Genomic DNA, 22505 nt, shown 5'->3' on the forward strand with positions numbered 1-22505 from the left:
GAATACAAGTACTGGATGTTAAAGATGAGAGTTGGAAGTGTGAGTGAGTCCAATGTACAACTGAAGTCCAACAGTTCCTATACCCCCTGTGAAAAGTGCCTTGGCCAGCAGAAGTGTCCACGACCCAAGACCAACGGCATGGATTAAAATCCTGGAAAGAGAGATAAATAAAATGGTACATGTTAAATTTTACCTATTTGATTTTGTAAAAATTTTGAATTCAAGAGGTTCTCTCATGTGCAATATAACCTATAGACCAATAAGTGTAGCTGTGTACACACAGGCTTAGTTCTAAAACATTTAGAAAATCACGGTCCTGGACTGTGAGAAAATGTATACTCTGCTCTGTAAATATCATGATGGAAGGGCTAAACAGCGCCCCCAGCGTTACAGAATGATTTTATGCACAGCTCAACCACAGCCCACACAGTCTTCCCAATAGGAACACTGCAATTTTTTTCAAGCCTGCCAAGCTGACAGTAAGATTAATGCATAGAATAGATATTCCATGATGAGTCAGATTTTGAACTTGATATTTAGCTACATCCATAAAATTCCTATAGTGTAAGAGACGACCACATAAATTTGCAACAGGACTTTCCCAACCCCCTCTACGTCAGTGTTCGTCATCACTTGAAAAACAGAGGGACAGTCAATTTAGTACATAACAACATACAATTTACAGACTCTTTTGTCATGAAAATGTTCTTTTGTCTAAAATGGGGCCATCCAACCCCTGAAATCCCCGTGTGCGAAACCCTGCTCTACATATTTGTAGAGTATACTACAACAGCACTTATCAGTGGTAGTAAGGAACATGTGACATTAACTATTGCTACTGTTCCCACAGCTCATGATCTGGGCCCTTGACATGTGACTTGTAAGATTTTCATCACAGCATAAGTTGTGACAAAGAAGCAGTTGCTGCATTCCACTGTGAAGAATTTGTTAAAGTATACTCTACAGTTTTGTGCAAATATGGTAGAGCTGTTATGTCCATTGAAAGCACTGCCACTGCGACTTACTCAACTATCAGCGGTCTGTAGCAGCTGAGACACAGCAACGTCACGACGACGGGTTGGAAAGATTTGTGAAGATCATGTCTGCTCCATAACCAAACTAATGTGGCTGTTGTGATGTGCTGCACCTGAAATACGCACCAAAAATGTGTATTTACAAATCTGTCAGAATGAAATGAAGTATACTTCAGATAAAACTCTATATAAATCCGTGAGGGTATACAGAAGGGAGACAGTATGAATGTGAAGTTCTTGCATATCTGCAACAACGTGGTAATTGGGGGTCACTGAGCAAATTTGGTACTAGACAGACAAATTATCCAATATCTACTGATATATGAAATGCAAAATGGCTGCAATCCCTGTGTTATCCATATGTTGTGAGATAAATTTCCTGATTTCACAAAACTAAGCCAATGAAAAGTTAATTTCCTCCATAAGCTTCAAAATGAACCCCAATAAGTGAGAGGCCAGAGGGATATTAGTTTGGAAGTCTGAATAGCCGTCCCCTACTTTAAACCATATAAATTATTTGAATTTTGACTCACCAAGCTGATGTTGGAATCAAAACTCATCTGGATGTACTTCCAGTCAAATTCCACTCCCCTGGCACCAAACCACAGTGGCAGGAATCTTGTCATGATCAGCTCGGCCGTGGCCCATCCCATTCCGGCGACCATGAACTTGATCTCGCCTTTGCCTGCTATGCTGCTCATGACAAAGTATAGGCCAACCAAGTCAGCTATGTCAATGGTGGCTTTCATGAATTCCTGCAAAAAAATGAAAAAAGCAGAACTTTCTCAAATTTTGGCAGTTAATGGATAAAAAGTGGGTTTATTCAATGAAAATTATAATGCACAGACTCAGGATAGCGTAAATTTGGCCATATAAGAAATAAAATAAAGAAACATGTGCTTTTCTAGTAACCTGACCTTACCAAGCAAAACCTGCCAACCCTAGGTATTTTTTCTCATATATCAAAAAGTTTCTAGTGAATTATCTAAATTTTACTGTATTTTATCACACACAGTAGAATCGCTTCTACTGTTTAAGATTCCATTGGTCTAAACCAACAAAAAGAACACATTTTTTTATATGGCATTACAACTTAGGGAGGTTCAGCAGCTATGCTCCCGAGCGCATTGTATTCACTGTAATCTGCACGATGCACTTAACTATCATTATAGGTTAAACCTAGGGACTGCTAATCTTTACTCTAACAGAATCAATACCACAAGCAAGTCTTAAACAATCTCTGAAAATTCTTCAGAGAAAACTCCATCATGTCAGCACCTCACACTCACCCCTAGGATGTCTAGACTTCCTCCAACTGGATCAGAAGCCGGAAAGAATGTTGCCAGGATGAGCATCTGTGGGTACAAGAAAGTCAATGAATGAAAAAATAGTTATTTGGATAATGGAAATGTGATTTGATATAGATTATCAACAACAGCTCAATAAAGGTGTTGTACATCTCAGAGCAGTCCAAGATTTCATTTGTTCAAATATAGTGGAGGTAAAAGAAATCTGTGTATTATCGAATAACAAATACATTAAAACATTTGATCAAGCTGAAGATGATTAAAAATCTGAGACCTGTTTGCGCAAGGGGTAGAGCATTGCTCTGAAATTCTTGAAAAATCCACAAATATGTCACTTATGAATTTTCTTTGTAAAATAACTTTGTGAGTGTTGAAGAGACAGAATACAATTTTGTTCATAATATATCTGCACTTAAAAATAAATTTTAAATAAAAACCTGTAAAACAAGTACAAAACATCTTATTCTAATTCCCATAACAAGTGTGTTGGAGTGCACAACATTGTCCCTTTGGACAGAGTATTCAAAAAACAATTTGTTCAATACATATCTCTATTGATTTATCCTATAGACTGTGGTAACTGTTTGTCTATTACTAACTTATCCGATGTGTAGATCAGGGACGTCTTTTTACGATGTCTATGTGTTGATGCACCATTTGTATCTATTTGAATATCTCTTGGTCATAGTATCTCAACTTCAAATTTAACTTATGTACAAATTTTGAAATGTAACCATCATTACTTTGGGGGACTCTCCTAGAAACTGCAAATTTCACAGAAGTTTTAGTCTGAAGAAACCAATTGTTCAAAGATATCCTGTTCTATTTCACATATTTGACAAGTTTCACCATCTGCACGTATTGTAGAAACTGTAAATAAATGCAGTTGGTGAGACATGATGTATTTGTGCTGTTGTGTCTAAATACCTTACAGAGTTGAGTAAATAAATATGCGAATCCTGCTTGTACACATTTCCAGAAGGCACTGTACTCCGACCTGTTTTGTGGAACATAACAGTACAATGTTAGCCTGTTTGGTGGTCACACAGTATGCACGTAAAACCTTTTGCTCTACCTCCATGCTATAACACGCATGCAGAGTTTAACAGTTACACATGTATTCTCTCTCTCTCTCTCTCTCTCTCTTTCTCTCTCTCTGTGACATGGAAAAAGCCCAATGTTGGCATTAAAAATACTGCAGTAGACAAAGATAGCGTACGTTCTGGTCTGAAATATCGCGATCGTGAACTTGAACTCTTGAAGGTGGTAAAGAAGCTACAGCCCAATCCTGCCCAAAATAAACCTAGGTCATTGATCGTTCATGCGATGCGCCGTCAGCGCATGTTCACTGGTATTTACAGGCTCAAATCTTTTTTCGAAGGTGGTCACATGTAGGTCCTTGATAAAAAGAATGGCCGATCGACTGAGCGATAAGCGAAAGTATTATGCTCGGGTAAGAATTATTCGTCGATTTCGAAAAGATGGAGCCGGTAGGTTGTAACACACGCACATAAAACATTCTAAAAAATACTCACAATCCCGAACATCTGTACACAATAAAATATGGAACGTAAGCAAGAGCTAGACAGTTTCCAAAATGGAACAAAGTCATCGTCGCTTTTTAGATACTGCTAAATGGGAATTAAAACAGGACTAATTGGTTCAATGAATGCCCTACTAATACAAAATGTAATACATGCGCTATGCTTTGGGTGCACCGTATGTTCGTTTGTAAGACTTGTCCTCCACTGGGGTTCTTATAAATTACCCGTTTATTCGAATGTGTCGGATGGAGAAATGTATTTTTATTATATATTAAACTGATGATCAAATGATAATTCAATCTGGTCGCTGTAACCTTAGTTTGGAGCTTGCAGTTTTCCACTTTCAGATATATGAAAAATTTCAATTAACCTTTAAACTTTGACCTTATAATACCCAGGATGCAATGTCGTACACAATGCTTCCGTATGTGTCTGGTCACTGCTCAGACTGCGGCAAGTTTCAACTTCACGAACTATCAGCAGGCAGCAAACGACAGTTTTCTGTGCAACTACCGCGAGTGATCTAATTTACGACAACAGGTATGGAAATATTTCAACTAAGAATGTCAATTCGATTAGCTTTGCGCGGACAAAATGGGAAGGAGCTATGCAACTCTCAACGGTTCTTGCACTGGCAGTTACTTACCTGCAGTGCAGGGATATCCTACACTGTACCTGCGTGGATGGCATGGTATTATTGATTAGCTTTGAGTGTTGTTATATTATTATGGTAAAGCGTAGCATTGTGGAGGAAATCTCCGTTTTAACTCCATGATAACATGTAGAGCTATCCTTCATTGCCTGAGGTACCCATCATTTCAACTTTCACAATCACAACCAACTTTGATCAAGAATAAGATTCATTGAAGTTCAATGCAATCTAGTATGCATTTGTTTCAGCATAGTCTCTACTACCTCCATGGTTTCAGTAATTTGGGATTTTTATTTTCCTCTTTCTACATGTTTTTTTTTTAATTTTCGGATAGAAATTGTGTGTTGTTAATAATGTAGCATCTATGCTTAAACCAAGGACTGAAGGAAGTTGTCCAATCAGTTGAACCTCCATGCGTGCATGCATGCACAGATTTTTTGCCACATGTGTATCCGTGGGGCTCTCCCGGGTTTAGGCAGATGCGAGACTGAGCTGAGCGTGATTGATACGCCACAGCCTCACAAACCTCTTCAAGGAGGAAATCATGATCTTCTTTCTTTGCAGAAAAAATCAGCGATGGAGACAGATGACGAGATGGAGTTAGAAAGCAGTGATGCGTGGAATGATTCCTCTTATCAAAGTGATGAAGGCGTTGGCATGGAAGCGTGTCTCTTTGGCAAAGAGGAAGTCATGCTCCCTGAGGAACTCATTGAAAAGGTATTCATGTAGATTAAGGTAGTACACATGAAAGACTGAAACTTTTGCTCAAACTTTATCAAACACACTTTCAACCACACTTTGAAAATAAAAATAAAATCAGGGGGTCACTGCACAAGTTTTGGGTTGAGGGTTACAGCATACATTTGCTTGTCACAAGGCATCAGAATAGCGCCCCCATCAGTTTGTTTCACAAGGCATATAGGCCGATGGAAGCAAACTGTTAGGGGCAACTGTCAGACCTTGGGGATTTAACTAATGTGAGCTGTTACTGGAATATGGCAAGATTAAAGATCTGAAAATGATTTGCTCATTCCTGATAGATTTCAGATCAGAGTTATTGTGGAAGACTGAAGTTGCAGAAGTTGATTTCATGCATCTCAAAGTCAAGTTTAGGTATTGACATCAAAGAGACTTTTATAAATAATTTTTCGTCCTAAATGTCCCACTCTCCTCATAAAAATTTTTACAAACTACATTTACACTCAGGGAAATTTCTATGATTTCCTAAAGGTAAACGGTCATTGGAACCGCCCATGTGCAACTTGTTTACAGACAATCTTCCTGTACTACTTAGATATATAGATGCATCATGGCAAAATTTAAATTTTACTATTTACACATCGATGACAAACATGTAAACTTTCATCAATCACTAATATACCTTGGATACAGTGTCGACATCAGTTGTAGGTGTCCCTAGCGACCCTTGAGTGCTGTTCCAATGACTGCCTCTCTAATTGGCTCTGATACACAGTGTGGAAGATAATTTTAAAAGTCAAAAATAAGATCATTCATGAAATTTAAGGGCACTGAATAGTGTAGGATCATAGACCCTCGAGGTTAACTGCTGTTGTTGCCTGAGGATCATAGACTCTCAAGGGTCTATGGTACGACGGAATAATTAATACTGTACTGACATGGCATTGGACTTGTGAAAGTTTACATTCCAATATATAGTGCTAACTTTTGTCAGTTTTAATGTGTCTCCTTCATTCTCTCCAAGGCTGAAATTTTCAACCAAGTCGTGACAATGGAAACGTGGACTGACGTACTGACGCCACAGCAGAGGCAAGACTTGTCAAAGTTTCTACCAACATTTCAAGAAAACGATGAAGAGGAAAAGGAGACTACTTTGAGGTATGCTATCTACAGCCAGTGTACAACTCTGATTACATCTCCGATGTAATCTATCAGGGCACAGCATTTGGCTCAACATCTGTTATTAGTTTCCCATAGGCCACCACAGTAGTGTTGATAACATTCCCCAGTTTGATATTTGCAGACAGTTACCTGAGCACCTCTGCAAAAGCATTTCAAATAAGATCAAACCAAACAAGCGCCAATGAAGGTTTCTTTATGGTCAGGGGAAACATTTTTTTCAGTACATGTAGCTATTATAGCAAAATGCTACATTGTACTGTCAGGCAGACATCAACATTTCGCACTCTTGAACTTTCGTTTAGAGGGAGGGAGAAGGGAGTTGCGATGTAAATGAAGGAATTTCATTTCTTGGACTTATGCAACAATATTAGATGGTCCCTGAAGGGTTCAGCTGATGTTCATTTAAAAAAAATAGCTACTTGATTTGTCTGTGTTTCTCTTTTTTTTCCCCAGGAGACTTTTCCAAGGTGACAACTTCAAATTTGGCAATCCTCTCAAACAGTTCTTTTCACTCCTAAAAGAGGGGTACCTGTCTCCCAACGTAGCAAGGTATGCCGAGTTGTGCCGCAAGGCCAAGTTCAAGGAGTACAAGTACTTCCAACAGAGGTACTACCACAGACTCATGCAGGATATACTCATCTCAAGACAAGTAAGTCATCACAGATTTGTAGACAATTTGATTCACATACAGAATCAGCCTTGTTGTGACTGCTCTTGCTTTTTGTTTTTTTGAGAAGTCATCACAGATTTGTTAACAACTCAATTTACATTCTAGACCAAGCCAAGTTTTGACTGTTCGTGTTTTTATGTTTTTTTTGAACAGAAATTGTTGGACGCTGCAAGCGGCATTGGTCCAGATACGCCACCTGTGGTACAGAGACCCAAGCCACAGGTTGAGAATGAATCCAGTGTGGAGTGTAGGACTAGCAAGCAGTATTACAAGTGAGTCAAAGTCTCCTATCAAAGCATGGCAATCTCTGGATCATGTAACTCTACCCCAGGATTATTTCTGACGAAAAATGATCCTTGGGTAATTACATGATCTAGAACTTTGAAATGTCATACCTTCAGATTATTACTGATAATGATTGTAGCATTATACAGGGGTTTCATTATAAGCAGGCCACCGGCCATATGGCCGGCTGTAAGGCGATCACGGCCGCCTGTAATTACCTGAAAATCATGTAATTGTTGTGCCCCGCCGCTTACAGGAATGAATAGCTGGTAACAAATACAGCATAATGCTGAATTACTTGTTTTCAACACTTTTGCGGGGTTTTCAGTGAAAATTTTGTGTTCGTTCGCTCGCATTCCATGATTGCGCGATGCCTTGCTAAGCTTACAGATGTACGTACCGGTACAGCACGGAACACGTCTATACGACGTACACAGGGTGGTTCAGTCAATAAACCAGCATCGATGGCTTCCAATGCATCTCTTAATTCATATATTCTATTTTTTTGTGTTGAAGATGATGCATTTTTAGCTCATATTTGGTTTTGTATATAAATACCAAAAAGAGCTTATATGATGAGTCGGTGGCATCTGTATGTCTGTATATTTGTGGGTATGTATGTGCGGATGTATGTCCGTCACACACAAAGGCTCCCATACCGCCAAAGCTACCATCTCAGTATTTGGTGTACAGGTAGATGCAGGGGTTGAGATGTGAATTTGTTCAAATGAACATGTCAGTGTCAAAAATGTGCAAATGAGGTAAGAAAAAGGGAAATCCTGCAAATGTGCAGGAGTGATGGCCAGTGTCTGAAACAGGCTTGAGTCATTTCCTGTCATTGTTTATGAACTGTTTCATATTACCAGCTCAAACCATAGTCAGTAGAGGGGGGAAGACTGTCTATGGTCCAACTAAGAGGGACTAACTGTTTCTGCTATGCATGTTGCTAAAGTTGACCTCCAGTACCTAAAGTTTCAGACCTTATTTACTTTTGTCATTCTTTTTTTTCTGGTTTAAATGTTTCTTGTCGTTTTTCTGGTTGTACTGTGCAGAAATCATTGTCATAACATCAACGTAGAATTTTCCTGCGCTGAACAGGTAGAAACAATATTTATTGTTGATCTTTGGTACCCATGGTATATACCAATTCTGATCAAATTTGAGCGACACCGTATAATTGCGGTATTTTTGAGTGTGGTTTCCGATGGGATCCATGCTTTCAACATAAAACGAACACTTTTTTACAACAGCTGCCATTGATTATTTGAAAGTAGCGGCACTGGCTATCTAATGTTGGTCCCTGATTGTTTGAAACATGTAAATAAATTAGGAATGCCGAGCGACTGGAGGCTAGTGTACTAAGGTCAAAGTCAAAATTCATAGAAATTTTCATACTCGTCTACCAACAATCATTGGAAATGACTATTTTCAGTGGTGAACTACCGGTATAGAGGCAAACTGCATCCTAAATTGTACAAGTGAGATTACAATAGTTGCTAAAGTTCTTTGGCTGGATGCAGATTCCTTTGTAGATGATCATAATGACATATTTCTGAAAGCAATGCATGAAAATAGAAATGTAACTTACCATTTGTGATTGATGAACTGTTTTGTCCAGTTTTTGGACACCGTGGTGCGAAGCACCAAAGGTGTCCTATGTCGCCACAATGTCTGTGTGTGTGTCCGTCTGTCCGTCCGTCCGTCCGTCGTCTGTCCGTCCGTCTGTCCGTCCGTCCGTAGACAGATTTTGTTCCACTCATAACTTAAGAACCCTTAGGTCCAATGTCATGCAATTTGGTATTTGGTATTATCATGATGAGACTTAGATCTGATTAGATTTGGTGGGTGTGGCTTATTAATTAATTGCTCATTTGCATATTTTATGACTTTTTTCGTTCACGCAGATATCTCAGAGACGCCTAGAGCGATTTCGTTCAAACTTGGTAAAAGGATAGTACTCTACCTCATACAGATGCATGTTGATTTGTTTAACAATGCGATCAAATTTGGCCGTGTTAGAGGACTTTTTAGTTTTCACCTCCATAGACTCCCATGTATAAGGCAGTCCATAGACTCCCATGTTTAAGGCAGTCCATAGACTCCCATGTATAAGGCAGTCCATAGACTCCCATGTATAAGGAAGTCCATAGACTCCCATGTATAAGGCAGTCCATAGACTCCCATGTATAAGGCAGTCCATAGACTCCCATGCATAAGGCCAAGAAAAATAAAAATTTAGTTTCTCATCGTATTCATATTGCAAAAAGGATGCAGTGACACAGTTTTTAGTCCCCACAGATAAAGTCCAGGGGGCTCATAGATTGGGTCATGTCAGTCCGTTAGTCCATCCATGTGAGTCCATCCGTTCACGCAGATATCTCAGACGCTTTGACAAAATGTCACGTGACCTTTGACCTCAAATATACATATTTGTCCATAACTCGGTAACCACAAGTGCTAAACCTTTCATATATGGTATGACGGGACACCCTATGATGCCACATATTGTACCTCATTAATTATGTGCACATCTAATTTTGAGCAAGCCAATAGAGCTAGAGGTCTGATTTTTGGTATATAGGGATAACTTAGCAATACAATTTTTTTGACAAAATGTCATGTGACCTTGGTGACCTTTGACCTCAAATATACATATTTGTCCATAACTCAGTAATCACTAATGCAACACCCTTCATATTTGGTATGATGGGACACCTTATGACGCCACATATTGTTCCTCATTAATTATGTGCATATCTAATTTTGAGCGAGCCCATAGAGCCAGGTCTGATTTTTGGTATGTACAGATAACTTAGCAATGCTATTTTTTTGACAAAATGTCACGTGACCTCAATTACCTTTGACCTCAAATATACATATTTGTGCATAACTCAGTAACCACAAGTGCTACACTCTTCATATTTGGTATGATGGGACACCTTATGACGCCACATATTGTTCCTCATTAATTATGCACATATCTAATTTTGAGCGAGCCAATAGAGCTAGAGGTCTGATTTTTGGTATATAGGGATAACTTAGCAATACAATTTTTTGACAAAATGTCATGTGACCTCGGTGACCTTTGACCTCAAATATACATATTTGTCCAAAACTCGGTAACCACAAGTGCTACACCCTTCATATTTGGTATGATGGGACACCTTATGACGCCACATATTGTTCCTCATTAATTATGCACATATCAAATTTGAGCGAGCCAATAGAGCTAGAGGTCTGATTTTTGGTATATAGGGATAACTTAGCAATACAATTATTTTGACAAAATGTCACGTGACCTCGGTGACCTTTGACCTCAAATATACATATTTGTCCATAACCCAGTAACCACAAGTGCTACACCCTTCATATTTGGTATGATGGGACACCTTATGACGCCACATATTGTACCTCATTAATTATGCACATATCTAATTTTGAGCGAGCCAATAGAGCTAGAGGTCTGATTTTTGGTATGTAGGGATAACTTAGCAATACAATTTTTTCGAAAAAATGTCACGTGACCTCAATGACCTTTGACCTCAAATATACATATTTGTCCATAACTCTGGAACCACAAGTGCTACACCCTTCATATTTGGTATGATGGGACACCTTATGACGCCACATATTGTACCTCATTAATTATGTGCATATCTAATTTTGAGCAAGCCAATAGAGGTAAATGTATGATTTTAGTATATAGGGACAGACTATAGGATAGAAATTTTTTGACAAAATGTCATGTGACCTCGATAACCTTTTACCTAAAATACACAATTATGTCAATAAATAAGTAACCACAAGTGCTATGTCCTTTATATTTAGTAGATGGGAGACCTTATGACAACACATGCTTTACCTCGTTAATTATGCCCATATATAATGTGGGCAAGCCAATAGAGCTAGAGGTCTGAATTTGGCATATATGGATTAATTAGCAATACAATGTTGTTTTTTTATCAAAATGTCACGTGACCTTGATGACCTTTGACCTTGAATATGCATATATATGCATAACTCAGTAACCACAAGTTCTTTACGCTTCAATTTTGATAGGATAGTAGACCTTAAGATGTCACATCTTGTACCTCATTTATTATGCACATATGTATTTCTTGGCAGGCCAATACAGCTAGAGGTCTGATCTTTTTTCCCGATTTAGAACCATAACTTAGACATGCCTCTTGTTTCAAAATGGGAACAATGACATAGACCTATGTGTCCATAGATCTGAACATATACACTCCAGTGATACTTCTTAATGACCTCATTTCCCTGCCCCATCAAGACTAATACTCCTATTACAAGTGGGGACTATGTCATTGTCAATGACTTGTTACTTCTAGAATATACAGAATATTATCTCACATAGTGAGTGTCTGAATATTATTCTGAATTGTATTCCAAAGCACATTCTGAAAGGACTCTTCTGGAATATACAGAATATTATCTCACATAGTGAGTGTCTGAATGTTATTCTGAATTGTATTCCTAAGCACATTCTGAAAGTAACTCTTCTGAAAATTTCACATTCTTTGCCACTGCACCATCTCCTTAATACATACTGATGACCCACGGTGTCCACTCAAGTCTCACTTTGATTATAGCTAATTTTGAACCGTGTATTGATGGGGGGGGGGTGGGGGGGGGGGGGGTACGTGTCATATAACCAAACATCCACATGCTTGGTGGTTGGTATGGCTTGGCCGCCTGTAATTTTCATATGGCCCCCTGTTTCAAAACTTAGTGAAACCCCTGGTTATATAATCACCAAAATATTGTTTTCAATAGGGTAGATATGCATGTACCTATATGTACATGGCAATGGGGTAGAGAGGTTTATGTCATCTCAGATTTTGTTTGTTACAAAAAGAATTGTTCTGATAATTCAGATCTTTGTTGTGAGCCACGTAAACTTCATTCCTGTCTTTTCCACTCTCTTCCAGAGTCTTACAAGAATGCAGACAGGAGTGTGGGGTTAGTATGCAATTATCCTGCCTTTTTTCCTCAATGTATCTGCTAATTTTGAAGTCTCACGTGCTGTGTGTAATTATGTAAAAGTTTTCAGTGTGCACTTTAGTATGGCAGATTTTTTCAACTTCACAGAAGTTGGGAAGAGGTCAGATACTTGTAATGTTACTTCACACATGTTTTAATCAGTTTCTCATCTCAGATTTCTGGTATCTTTTCATCGCTCAGTCATAAGATACAACAACAATCACACCAGAACATAATATGCAGTCGTATGCAGTATGTAAATGTAGTCACAAAAAGGCTTTTTGTTAGAAGCTGACCAGGCACAATTTGAAGTGTGCATTTTTCACCATTATTCCTCCAGGATCTTGACACTTCATCAGAAGATGAGGCGTTTCCTGGCAACCCGCTCGGTGAGAGGAAGAAGTCTAAGGACACTCCTTCATCCAAACCACAGACAGAAACCACAGCAACACCAGGGTCACCCAGGATTGTATCAACTTTCTGTCCAAAGCCAGTGGCAGCATCAGGGTTGGACAGCAGTGAGAGCAATGGTATGTATCTTGCATCTCGTGATAAATTGTCAGCCTTTTAAGGTAGAATACACCTCGGGGACAGATATTTGGACTCTCAAACTTTCGTTATTCTTTCCTGATCTACCACTTATGGGGCTCATTATGTATAGCTCTCAGAGAAAGAAAAGCATTCACCATCTTAGCTTTTCGAAAGTCCAAAATTTATTTTTTCCTCGTAGAGGAATAGCAGCACAGGGATAGCAGCCATTTTGAATTTCAAATATTGCAAAATATTGGGTAATTTGCTCCATTAGTCCTAAATTTTGCACAGTCACCCACAATTTCTATTGTTGATTTGGTAAGAGAATGGTTGAAAGTTTTATGTAGGAAAGTGTGAGCAAAAGTTTAAGTCTTTCACTTTCAAGGTGCATAGTACCTTAACCCTTTTCCTGCCAAGTCCATATTTCACCACCCGGTCAAGATGGTTAAAATTAATGAAACACAACATATTCCATATGGTGTACATGTATTTTAACATAATACTGTACATTTGAAAGCTGTTGAAAACATAAATACTGTAAACTGTTTTTTTTTTACTAAAGATACTATATCAGACCAAGCCAAGTGGGTGAAAATACGCCATGTTTTGGCTCAATACTTTTTACTGACTTGGCTGATGGGGAAGTGATACTGTCTGGCAGGAAAAGGGTTAATATATGCTTCATGACCCCCCCTAGTGACCTAGGCAGGGGTGAGCAGATCATATTCTGATCCATGGGGATTTGCTAGCTGGTCTAAACATGGTATCCTTTCAGGTTTGATTGATTTACTCACATAAGGTTGACATTGTGTGGGAGAGAGCATTCAAAGATTTGAACAGCATCTGCTTTTAGACTCAGTTGCAGCATACTTGTGGAACAGAAAATCTCCTTTCAATACGGAAGTGCTTTGACTTTGCGTACAAAGCACAAAGTCTTACATTTTGGTTCCTACAGTAGGCCAAATGTAAAAGACTAGTTTGAGAACTGGGGCAAAATTTCATAAGGAATATTTGCAGGAGAAAGTAAAATGAAAATGTTTAACACAGCAAGAGCAAACTGAAATTTGTTAACAATTGGAGAAGGAGAGGGGAACTGTTAGTAGCATTGTTACTGATGACTTTGAATCTAGATTTTACAAACTGTCCACAATAATTATTTGGTCGTGTCACTGTGTGCGTCTGTGTGTCCATTCACACAAATTTCTCAGAGATGTCCGGAGTGATCTCTTTCAAACTTGGTACAAGGATTATTCCCTATGTCATACATGTGGACGTTGTTTTGTTTTGTGATACAATCCAATATGACCATCATTTCCATCAATGGTTTCCAAACTCATTAACCAAGTGGGGGACTATGTCATTTTCAATGACTTCTTTTATTTTGTATGACCCCTCAGCTCAGCAATCACAGGCAAGTCAGAGTGTACCCAGCTTTACAGACATCACAGAGGACCAGTTCAAGAGAATGCTCAAACTGCACAGGAAGAGAAAAGCAGCTAATGGGGTAAGCTCAACCCCTTTTATCACTATGGTTTGGCCCAAATCCATTGTTCTTCATGACAAACTTGGACCAATGCTAGGAGATGCAGGGATAGAAGGATTTGAATAAGAGGGGTGTTGTGTACACAAAGAAAATTACGTAGTACAAAAATTATTGCAATGCACTGTTTAGATAGCTGGGAGATTTTAAGATTTACCTGACATCACTAAAAGTGTACTTGGAATTCCAACCATGTACAGTGACTTTCATCTTGTCTTAAACTGGCAACTGCCATAACACCATATACACTGTATATCAATTGTACACGCACACTCACAGATCAGAATAAAGGTATTAGATCAAATGCATATTCAAATATATATACCGGTACAACAATGCAGTGTTAGTGAACCCTGCTATGAAGGGGCATTGTCATGGTAGCTATAAGTGTCAGTCCAGCTTGAAGTCGCCAATTATTGTTGCAATATCAAGTAGACCTTCAGCACTTTTGAGAAGGTTTCAACTTTCCTATCTGTCTAAATGCCAAATTATGATAAATTTCTGTCATACGTCATCGTGCTAGTAATCATGCTCCAACATTTGAACTTTTTTGATCCTTAGATGTCAGTTTTGTGTTCGATTGTTCTAAACCCTCTGACTGCCAAAGCCAATCACGATGTCTGCATATACTGAATGCCTCAGAGTCATTCTTTCTTAACAAAAATATTATCCCGGCAAATTTCCTTGTTTTTAACAGGATCATATTGAATTGAACACTATGGGAATCACGTTGCAGGACGTCATAGCTAGAACTAATCCCAACAGGAAGATCATACCACCCTCAGGTAAGCTAACAATTTGTTTACTTGATCTTCCGCAATGTGTACCCAGTGCCAAAATACAACATAGGAGAAAGCAAACTCATTCTGGTCTGCCTTTGTTTGTAAATATATTTTAATTATGTTATATCTGATATTTTCCACAAATTTTAGTGGCTGCCACCATGATGCCTCCGACGAAAAAGAAAATCAGAGACAAGGATAAATTGGAGAAGAAGAAAAAGAAGAAACTGAAGACGGCCAGCAGTGCTGACCAAGTACCTGGTGTAGACGGTACGACAGATACAACCGTAAAAGTGGAGTCCACAGCAGAGATAGCAACAGCGCCCTCTACCAGTGTGGCTGCCATGGATACCACTGTGGCTACCATGACACCACCAGCTATCAGGTATGTCAGGGTCAGGAACTTTGTGCTTTGATTAACAGTTTAGAATTGGCAAAAATGTGAGTCCCTTGTTTCGATAAGTCATATAAAGTTTTGTCCTGTAAAGCCTGTCTGCCTGTCTGTATGTATGTATGTATGTATGTACATATGTATGTATGTACGTTCACAGTTAAAACTCAAAACTAACAGTGTTTATCAACTTTATAGCCCTTTGTAATGTCATTAGCACAGACTAGTAATTTTCATCTTAATAATCCACAGGGCCTGTCCTGCCACTAGTCTGTTTCCGAATGCGTGCATAGTGTATACTAATTTTCATATTCAAAAGAAATGTCACGCTGTGCAGTTACAAGAAATGAAGAATTTCCAAAAGAATTTACATTAACCTTGCTGATGCTCTTGACTTAGAATCACCTGTTGCTCCATTTTCAGTCAAGTGACTCCAAAACATCCGTGCGGCATGTACACCAATTTCTTCAACCTGCTGAGGGAAACCATCAAATGCAGTGCCAACTCCCAGATCTCCCTGCCAGACCTGCAATCCAAAGTGCTGGGGTGGCAGAAGTCGCCAATGAGCATGCTCAATGTGTGGTTCACACTGCGTTCAAACTGGTCTGAACTGGTTCCGACTGCTCTGAAGTGGTTGTCAGGTGCAGAGACCCCTACTCTGGGCCAGTTTTCACCCAAGGTTGAATTCAAGGAAGACGTACAGCAATGGAAGTGGATAGGTATGGGTTAGGGTTAAAGTTACACAATTTCAAATACTTTTTGTGTCATCTAAACGGAATATAAACTCTGACCCTAAGCAAAAACCAGCTCCTCGTAACGTTTAGTATACTCTAAAATGACAGACTAAATAACATTTGCCTTTTAGTAGCGATTCAAAATTGTTGTACCGTACATATGCAGTGTTGCAGCCAGGATTTTAAATGAAGGGGACACTGTGTCCTACATCTGTTAATTTGGGGGACATTTTGCATGTTTTAGGGACAACCTGCATCAGTGGTCAATCAAATTATGTATTATTTTGTAACAAATTAATTTCATAAAACAAAATTCACGGTACTGGGACTGCGTAGCTTTGCGAGAATTTCAGTGTACTGTGCCTGCTGCCAATCAGAGTTCAGTTGGACTTCAAACAAGTTACATTATCAAGTGCAGCGTTTTTATTACTTCGAATCACAGCTCTGAAAGTATGTAAATATTAAGGTCAGAATAATTGTGCTAAAGAAAGGTCATTCTGAGTAACAGATATTACTTGCAGACTACAACCAACACGGTCGAATTATGAGTGTGCCAGAGGTGACCCTCAGTATGCTAGAATGCAGGACATGGATTCCGTTTTGGTGACATTGTCGCGAGGGCATGTCCAGGCTGCAACACAATATATTTAGATAAGGTATTGTATTCACAGAGGTGAAAGTTGGTATGATGTGTTGCAGGTTTCTCTGAATGATGTCATTAAGATATAAACGTCTGGATCAACTGAATTTTTGTTGTGAATATTTTGTTCCCATTATTTATCAGACATGAGTAGCGATGCTGACGGTGACTTAGAGGATCTGTGGAAACGAGTGATTCCCATACTGACTGGATCATTGACTGTGAAAGAAGAGAAAACGATAGTCACTGAGAAGAGAGAACTCACAAATATACCCAGTCCAAGAATGTAAGTTGAGAAAGAAGTCATTTTCTCCATAACGCTGGTACAAACAAAGTGCCCTTCCATTGTTGTTGTTATCACAATTTCTGAAAGTCAAAAATTTCAGTGACTATGGCAGCTGTTTACCTTGCGCATTGAAGTGTGACATTATCAAAAATGAGATTTATTGTTCTATCCTTTGTCATTTTGACAGGCGTACAGAGTATTCAGTGAAACCGAGCACTGATGAAGAAAAGAAGATATTCAGAGAGCAGGTCAGTATGACTTCTGTCTTCATTCATTTTTACAACATACCCAGCACCTTAAAGGCATACAGTCACCAGTAATCTAAATATGCCCATATATGGTCAAAGGGGCGTTCCTTGGTATTCAAAATGCCCATGTGAGGGCGCTGTATCATTTCCAGCTTGACAATGCACCAAAATTTAAGTGCAACATTTTATCAAGTTTCATGAACTTTTCTGTAATTGTTTGATACTTTTTGACCAAATGGACATAACTTTTCATTTGCTACAGATTTTGAATGAAATTTTGGGAAAAATCTAAAAAATGTCTCGATCTGAAAAAAACAATTGCTGTTGTAATATTCTATAAGGGCAAAAGAAATTGCCTTTGGCACTCAAAAGGTTAAAGATTCGAGGATGATCACAATGTATGCTATCTAACACACATAATTAGGTTAGATTGTTAGAATTATTAACTCCAAATGTTCATTCAATTTTCCAGGAGACAAGACGCTATGAAGAACCACACAGAGCATTCACATTCAAGTTGCATGGCTATGAGTCTGTGGTCGGCCCTGTCAAGGGAGTCTTTGGCAAGGAGACATCACTTAACAAAGCCAGGGAACATTTATTACTTGTGTCAGACAGACCTGCTTTTGTCACCATATTGTCCCTTGGTGAGTGTTTTCTTGTTAAGTTTCATTCCAGATGGTACTCGAAATGCCTGCCGATATCCAATGATTTGATTGGCTGTTGCCATGGCATGCGCAATTGGACTAGCAGGGTTTCCCACAAGATTTTTCAGAGTGGATCACCCCTCTGTTTTTGGAGCAATCTAGTTATATGTTAATAGCTATACAAAAGAATACAGTTTCATAACAAAAGAATATGCAAAATATGCATCGTTTGTTTTTCCAAGTTATGGAAAACTATGACTAGTGTTGAAGGTTGCATACTAACTGAAGTTTTCACCTTTTTTTGTTTCCCCACTGAGCTAACAGGGATATTGGGCACTTTAAATTTAGTAAATTTCAGGTAATTTTGAGTTAGTTGCTCCTCTGGTGCTAAAGTTTCTATCGTAATCTTGGATTTTCATTCTTGATTATGATAGAAAAAGTTTAGAAAGTTTTCTACTTTCCTTCAGGAAATTTTGAGTAAAAGTGCAAAATTTTCTGTTTTGTGCAAGTGTTACCTTAACATCTCTCTCTCTCTCTCTCTCTCTCTCTCTCTCTCTCTCTCTCTCTCTCCCCTCCCACAGTCAGAGATGCAGCAGCCAGACTACCCAATGGTGAGGGAACAAGGGCGGACATCTGTGAACTCTTGAAGGACTCTCAGTTCATATCACAGGGGGTGTCTGACTCTCAGATCAACACGGTGGTCAGCGGTGCCTTGGACAGGTTGCACTACGAGAAAGACCCCTGTGTCAAGTACGATACACACAAGAAGCTGTGGATTTATTTGCACAGAAACAGGGCTGAGGCAGAGTTTGGTGAGTCTGTTTGTCCCAGTCTTTGTTGAAAATGTACGGTAATCAGGCAACAGCATAAACCTTAGATTCTCTGCAACCACATGTTGACAGAGATGTGACATTTTTCAAACTGGGAATTGAAGGAGGATCAAGTTAGTGAGAATAAGTTACAATTTTAGTCTACTGCTACTGAGATCTTTCTGTGGAAAATGTTGCAGTTGCAAATACATCCATGACGGTGAGTTAGAGAACTTGTGTGACTGTCCTTTCTTGCAAACAACTTGTGTGTGATGAAAATACAAGAAACCAGACTCATTATTCACTGTCTGCGTGAACCTGCTCACCCCAATTGCCTGTAAACAGGTCCACTGACGACAATTGGTTTGGGCCACACTGTGGTGGTGACAGGGTTAAATTAAAATTATCTGTGGGGGTGGGGACAGAGAGAGAGAGAGAGAGAGAGAGAGAGAGAGAGAGAGAGAGAGAGAGAGTGTGTGTGTGTGTGTGTGTTGTGTGTGTGTGTGTGTGTGTGTGTGAGTAAGTAAGTAAGTATATCACACCAGCTTCTGATGTGAGTCACATTGTGCTAGTACACCTTGTTAAACTGCAAACTTATGTCTTATCTTGCAGAGCGAATTCACCAGGAGCAAGCGGAGGCTGCCAGGGCCAAGAAGGCCCTGCAGAAACCAAAGCTAACTGCCAAAGTGGTAAGTCCTACCATTCTCAGTATTCTATATGGCCAGTCAGTATGTATTTCATAACACTCCTGGCCAATTTGTCTCACTGAAAACTGAGGAAAATCTGTCACTCATCTCTGTCGCCAGCAAAACTATCATCTTGGTCGCTGTTTTCTGGAATGCATAGAAAGCAATTTCAAACTTACCCACAAAGTAGTTGTGTGAACTTTTAGTCAGTAAGAAACCTATGGCTCACAATTTAGCTATCTGCATGTATCAGCATCAAAATGATACATCCCATGTGAATATAAATTGACAAATTATGACAGAAATCATGGAAGAGGTGTGCCATAACTTATGCTATAGAGTAAAGGTTATGGATTGATAACACATTTATCCCTTGTTCGCAAATGTTCTGTTCACAGTTGAGCTCTAGTAGCCACCACATTCCATTATTGGTGATAGTGTCATTCTCTTTCACTTCTAGAAAACTCCTGTGAAGGCTTTGACCGGGAAGTCACCGCCCCTTGCCAGACCACCTTCAGTGCTGAGTGAAGCCAGCAGTGACAGCTACGTCAGCAGCAATCCAAGCATGGAACCTCAGAGTCCCTGCAAATCACCAGCTGCAGCAACAGCTGTAGCCGTAGCAGCAGCAGCCACCAGTCCCAAAGGCACCATGGCTAGTCCCAAGCTGACCATCGGCAGCCCAAAGGGTGTGATCACCATCGCATCTACCACGGCGACCAGCCCCAGGGGTAGTCTGACAACGCCGGTTTTGAGCCCCAGGGGAAGCACTGCTGGGGTGTCACTCACTCCCCCGGGGAATGTAGTAAAGGGGATGCCGACCCTGCTGACGTTTGGAGTGAAAGAAGCAGGGGCGGCTTTCGGTGGAGTGACTGTTTCAGGACGGGCAAGCCCGAAAGGAACGCTGGCAGGTCGTGTGCCGGTTATTCCAGGCGTTAGCATGCCGCTTACAACACCCAGTGGTCTGCCTGCCACTGCGGTTTTGAAAACGACACCTATTTCTTCATCGTCGAACCTACCGACTTCGGGAGTCACTGTCACCACGACATCAGTCATCACGACAACTGTAAGTTCGGTCATTGTCCCAGGAAGCGTCATCCAACAGCAGAGCACAGGTATGTCGGTACCGACGGCGGTGACCGTCACGACGATACAGCGGCCCATGGCGCCAACCGGCAAAGTTATCACACATATCACAGGTAAGCCGCTGAAGGGCCATTTAACACAGGCAGGGGTGAGACCAACGGTTTTACAGACACTTGGGGGAAAACCGGTCCTGGTCCATGCAGCCGCGGCCGGAACCAAACCAGCGAGGCCAACTCTTCAACCGCTGCGAATGCCAGCGCTGGGCAAAATTCAACCGGGAACGATAGCCGCGCCTCTGGGAATCCGGATCACCTCACAGGGAGTTGAAACCATTACCAACGTGACACAGACACAGAGTAGCACGGCACCGCAAGTCGTGCAGACTGTTTCGCAGCAGGCACCCATCTCAATTTCAGCAGATCCAGCGATGAAGCTCACCCCCGCAACACAGATGATAAGTGGGAAGCCGGTGTCGTTACTGCTCAGCTCGCAACAGTCGTCCATTCCTGTGAGTACAATCACCTCACAGGTGATTAAACAGGGAACAAGTACAGCGACTCCAGCGACCATTGCATTCAGCCCGACTCAGACTGTCCTCCCGGCAACGGCCGGGTTGAAACTCGCAGTTGCACAGGCCACCGAGGCAGGCAAGGGCACGGGGCAGAAAGTGACTGAAATTGTCACAGGTGCGAAGATGACGCCCGAACAGCAAAAACCGGTGGGAGTTAGCGTGATATCAAGTGTTGGTAACATTGATCACAAAAAGTCGCCAGTGAGTGCGCTGCCCATGTCTCTTCTGTTATCGGGATCGCACCAGTCAGGACCTACCAATCTGCCAAAAGGTGCCGTACCAGTCATTGCAAGCTCCATGTTTGCGGGGAACCTTCCCTCGTCGCTGGCTGGGAAAGGCGTAATCCTCGCCCAAGTGCCACCGGGATCTAAATTTGTAACTGCGGTGCCAGCGTCCACAGTTTCCCTCAGCGGTCAGAAGTCACCGATTCTCGTTGCTACGACAGCCATTGTAACACCGCCTGCTGCTGCGGCCGCGACACCATCTACTGTTGTCATAACAACCCAGCCCCCAGTGGTAGCAACAACTGCAGTAGCTGTACGGTCAACTCTGACAAAATCAACATCGCTTGAAGAAAAGAAGACATAAATACACCTGAAATATATGTAAATTGACCTTTTTTTTTGAGATCATAACTTTTGTGATATTTATGAGAGATTTTCAGACTGACTGTAGCCTAAGGCTTAAAAAACAAGTACTTGTCCACAATATCCAAGATGTTAAGACATTATGCATCAGAAATTTTTAAAATGCATTTCAAATAGGCAAATAGTGTAGTTGTACAGTGATGGGGACTGTACTAAAATGCCTGTCGCACATGGCTGGCAACTTGTTTGTATAATTCAAAAATGTGTATTTCACAATGAGCAGGAAGTAATTCTTTCGTCTGGTGAGAAAGTACAGGCCTGAAATTCATGGCAAAAGGGATGCAGAGACTTCATCAGTTGTCTGTAATCTGTGTCTGCTACCTTCCTTATCTGTCGTGAAATCCAACCTCTACATTGGAAATTAGTTTTACTTGAGTTGTTTTTGCAGTAGGTACACCTTAAAAAAGTACCTGTGATCTGTAGACAATGAGAAACCAAGTCTTGATAAATCTGTAAGTTATCTGTAATTGATAAAAGTCCACTTTTCTGTGCTTCTTTTCTTGTTGTCAAAATAAAAAACTGAAATCTGTAATAAA

At 40.2% G+C, this 22505-nt stretch overlaps 2 protein-coding genes across 2 annotated transcripts; one reads left to right on the forward strand and one right to left on the reverse strand.

Annotated features, from left to right (window-relative positions):
* LOC139129987 (BOS complex subunit TMEM147-like) lies at window positions 1-4047 on the reverse strand. The gene is made up of 6 exons (XM_070695699.1): window positions 3877-4047; window positions 3269-3338; window positions 2324-2389; window positions 1568-1789; window positions 1026-1147; window positions 1-151 (listed from the first exon to the last, which is right to left on the reverse strand). The coding sequence occupies exons 1-6, from the start codon at window positions 3951-3953 to the stop codon at window positions 19-21; spliced, it is 690 nt and encodes a 229-aa protein (XP_070551800.1). The 5' UTR covers window positions 3954-4047; the 3' UTR covers window positions 1-18.
* A 237-nt stretch (window positions 4048-4284) lies between these two features.
* On the forward strand, window positions 4285-22505 carry LOC139129994 (nuclear factor related to kappa-B-binding protein-like). The gene is made up of 17 exons (XM_070695703.1): window positions 4285-4425; window positions 5102-5254; window positions 6261-6394; window positions 6872-7067; window positions 7242-7360; window positions 12323-12353; window positions 12715-12904; window positions 14303-14409; window positions 15143-15230; window positions 15378-15612; window positions 16042-16337; window positions 17137-17278; window positions 17466-17526; window positions 17999-18173; window positions 18755-18985; window positions 19595-19671; window positions 20129-22505. The coding sequence occupies exons 2-17, from the start codon at window positions 5114-5116 to the stop codon at window positions 21908-21910; spliced, it is 4005 nt and encodes a 1334-aa protein (XP_070551804.1). The 5' UTR covers window positions 4285-4425; window positions 5102-5113; the 3' UTR covers window positions 21911-22505.

This window comes from Ptychodera flava, chromosome 3 (assembly GCF_041260155.1).
Source record: "Ptychodera flava strain L36383 chromosome 3, AS_Pfla_20210202, whole genome shotgun sequence".
NCBI lineage: Eukaryota > Metazoa > Hemichordata > Enteropneusta > Ptychoderidae > Ptychodera > Ptychodera flava.

What these genes read in the sequence shown, in the direction of transcription:
- LOC139129987 (XM_070695699.1), bottom strand. Translation starts at nt 3,953, where the DNA reads ATGACTTTGTTCCATTTTGGAAACTGTCTAGCTCTTGCTTACGTTCCA. An exon ending in GTGTACAGATGTTCGGGATT is followed by an intron (nt 3,339 to 3,876) that starts GTGAGTATTTTT and finishes TCCACAAAACAG; the next exon opens with GTCGGAGTACAGTGCCTTCT. An exon ending in GAAGTCTAGACATCCTAGGG is followed by an intron (nt 1,790 to 2,323) that starts GTGAGTGTGAGG and finishes ATTTTTTTGCAG; the next exon opens with GAATTCATGAAAGCCACCAT.
- LOC139129994 (XM_070695703.1), top strand. Translation starts at nt 5,114, where the DNA reads ATGGAGACAGATGACGAGATGGAGTTAGAAAGCAGTGATGCGTGGAAT. An exon ending in CAGGGCTGAGGCAGAGTTTG is followed by an intron (nt 18,986 to 19,594) that starts GTGAGTCTGTTT and finishes CTTATCTTGCAG; the next exon opens with AGCGAATTCACCAGGAGCAA. An exon ending in CAAAGCTAACTGCCAAAGTG is followed by an intron (nt 19,672 to 20,128) that starts GTAAGTCCTACC and finishes TTTCACTTCTAG; the next exon opens with AAAACTCCTGTGAAGGCTTT.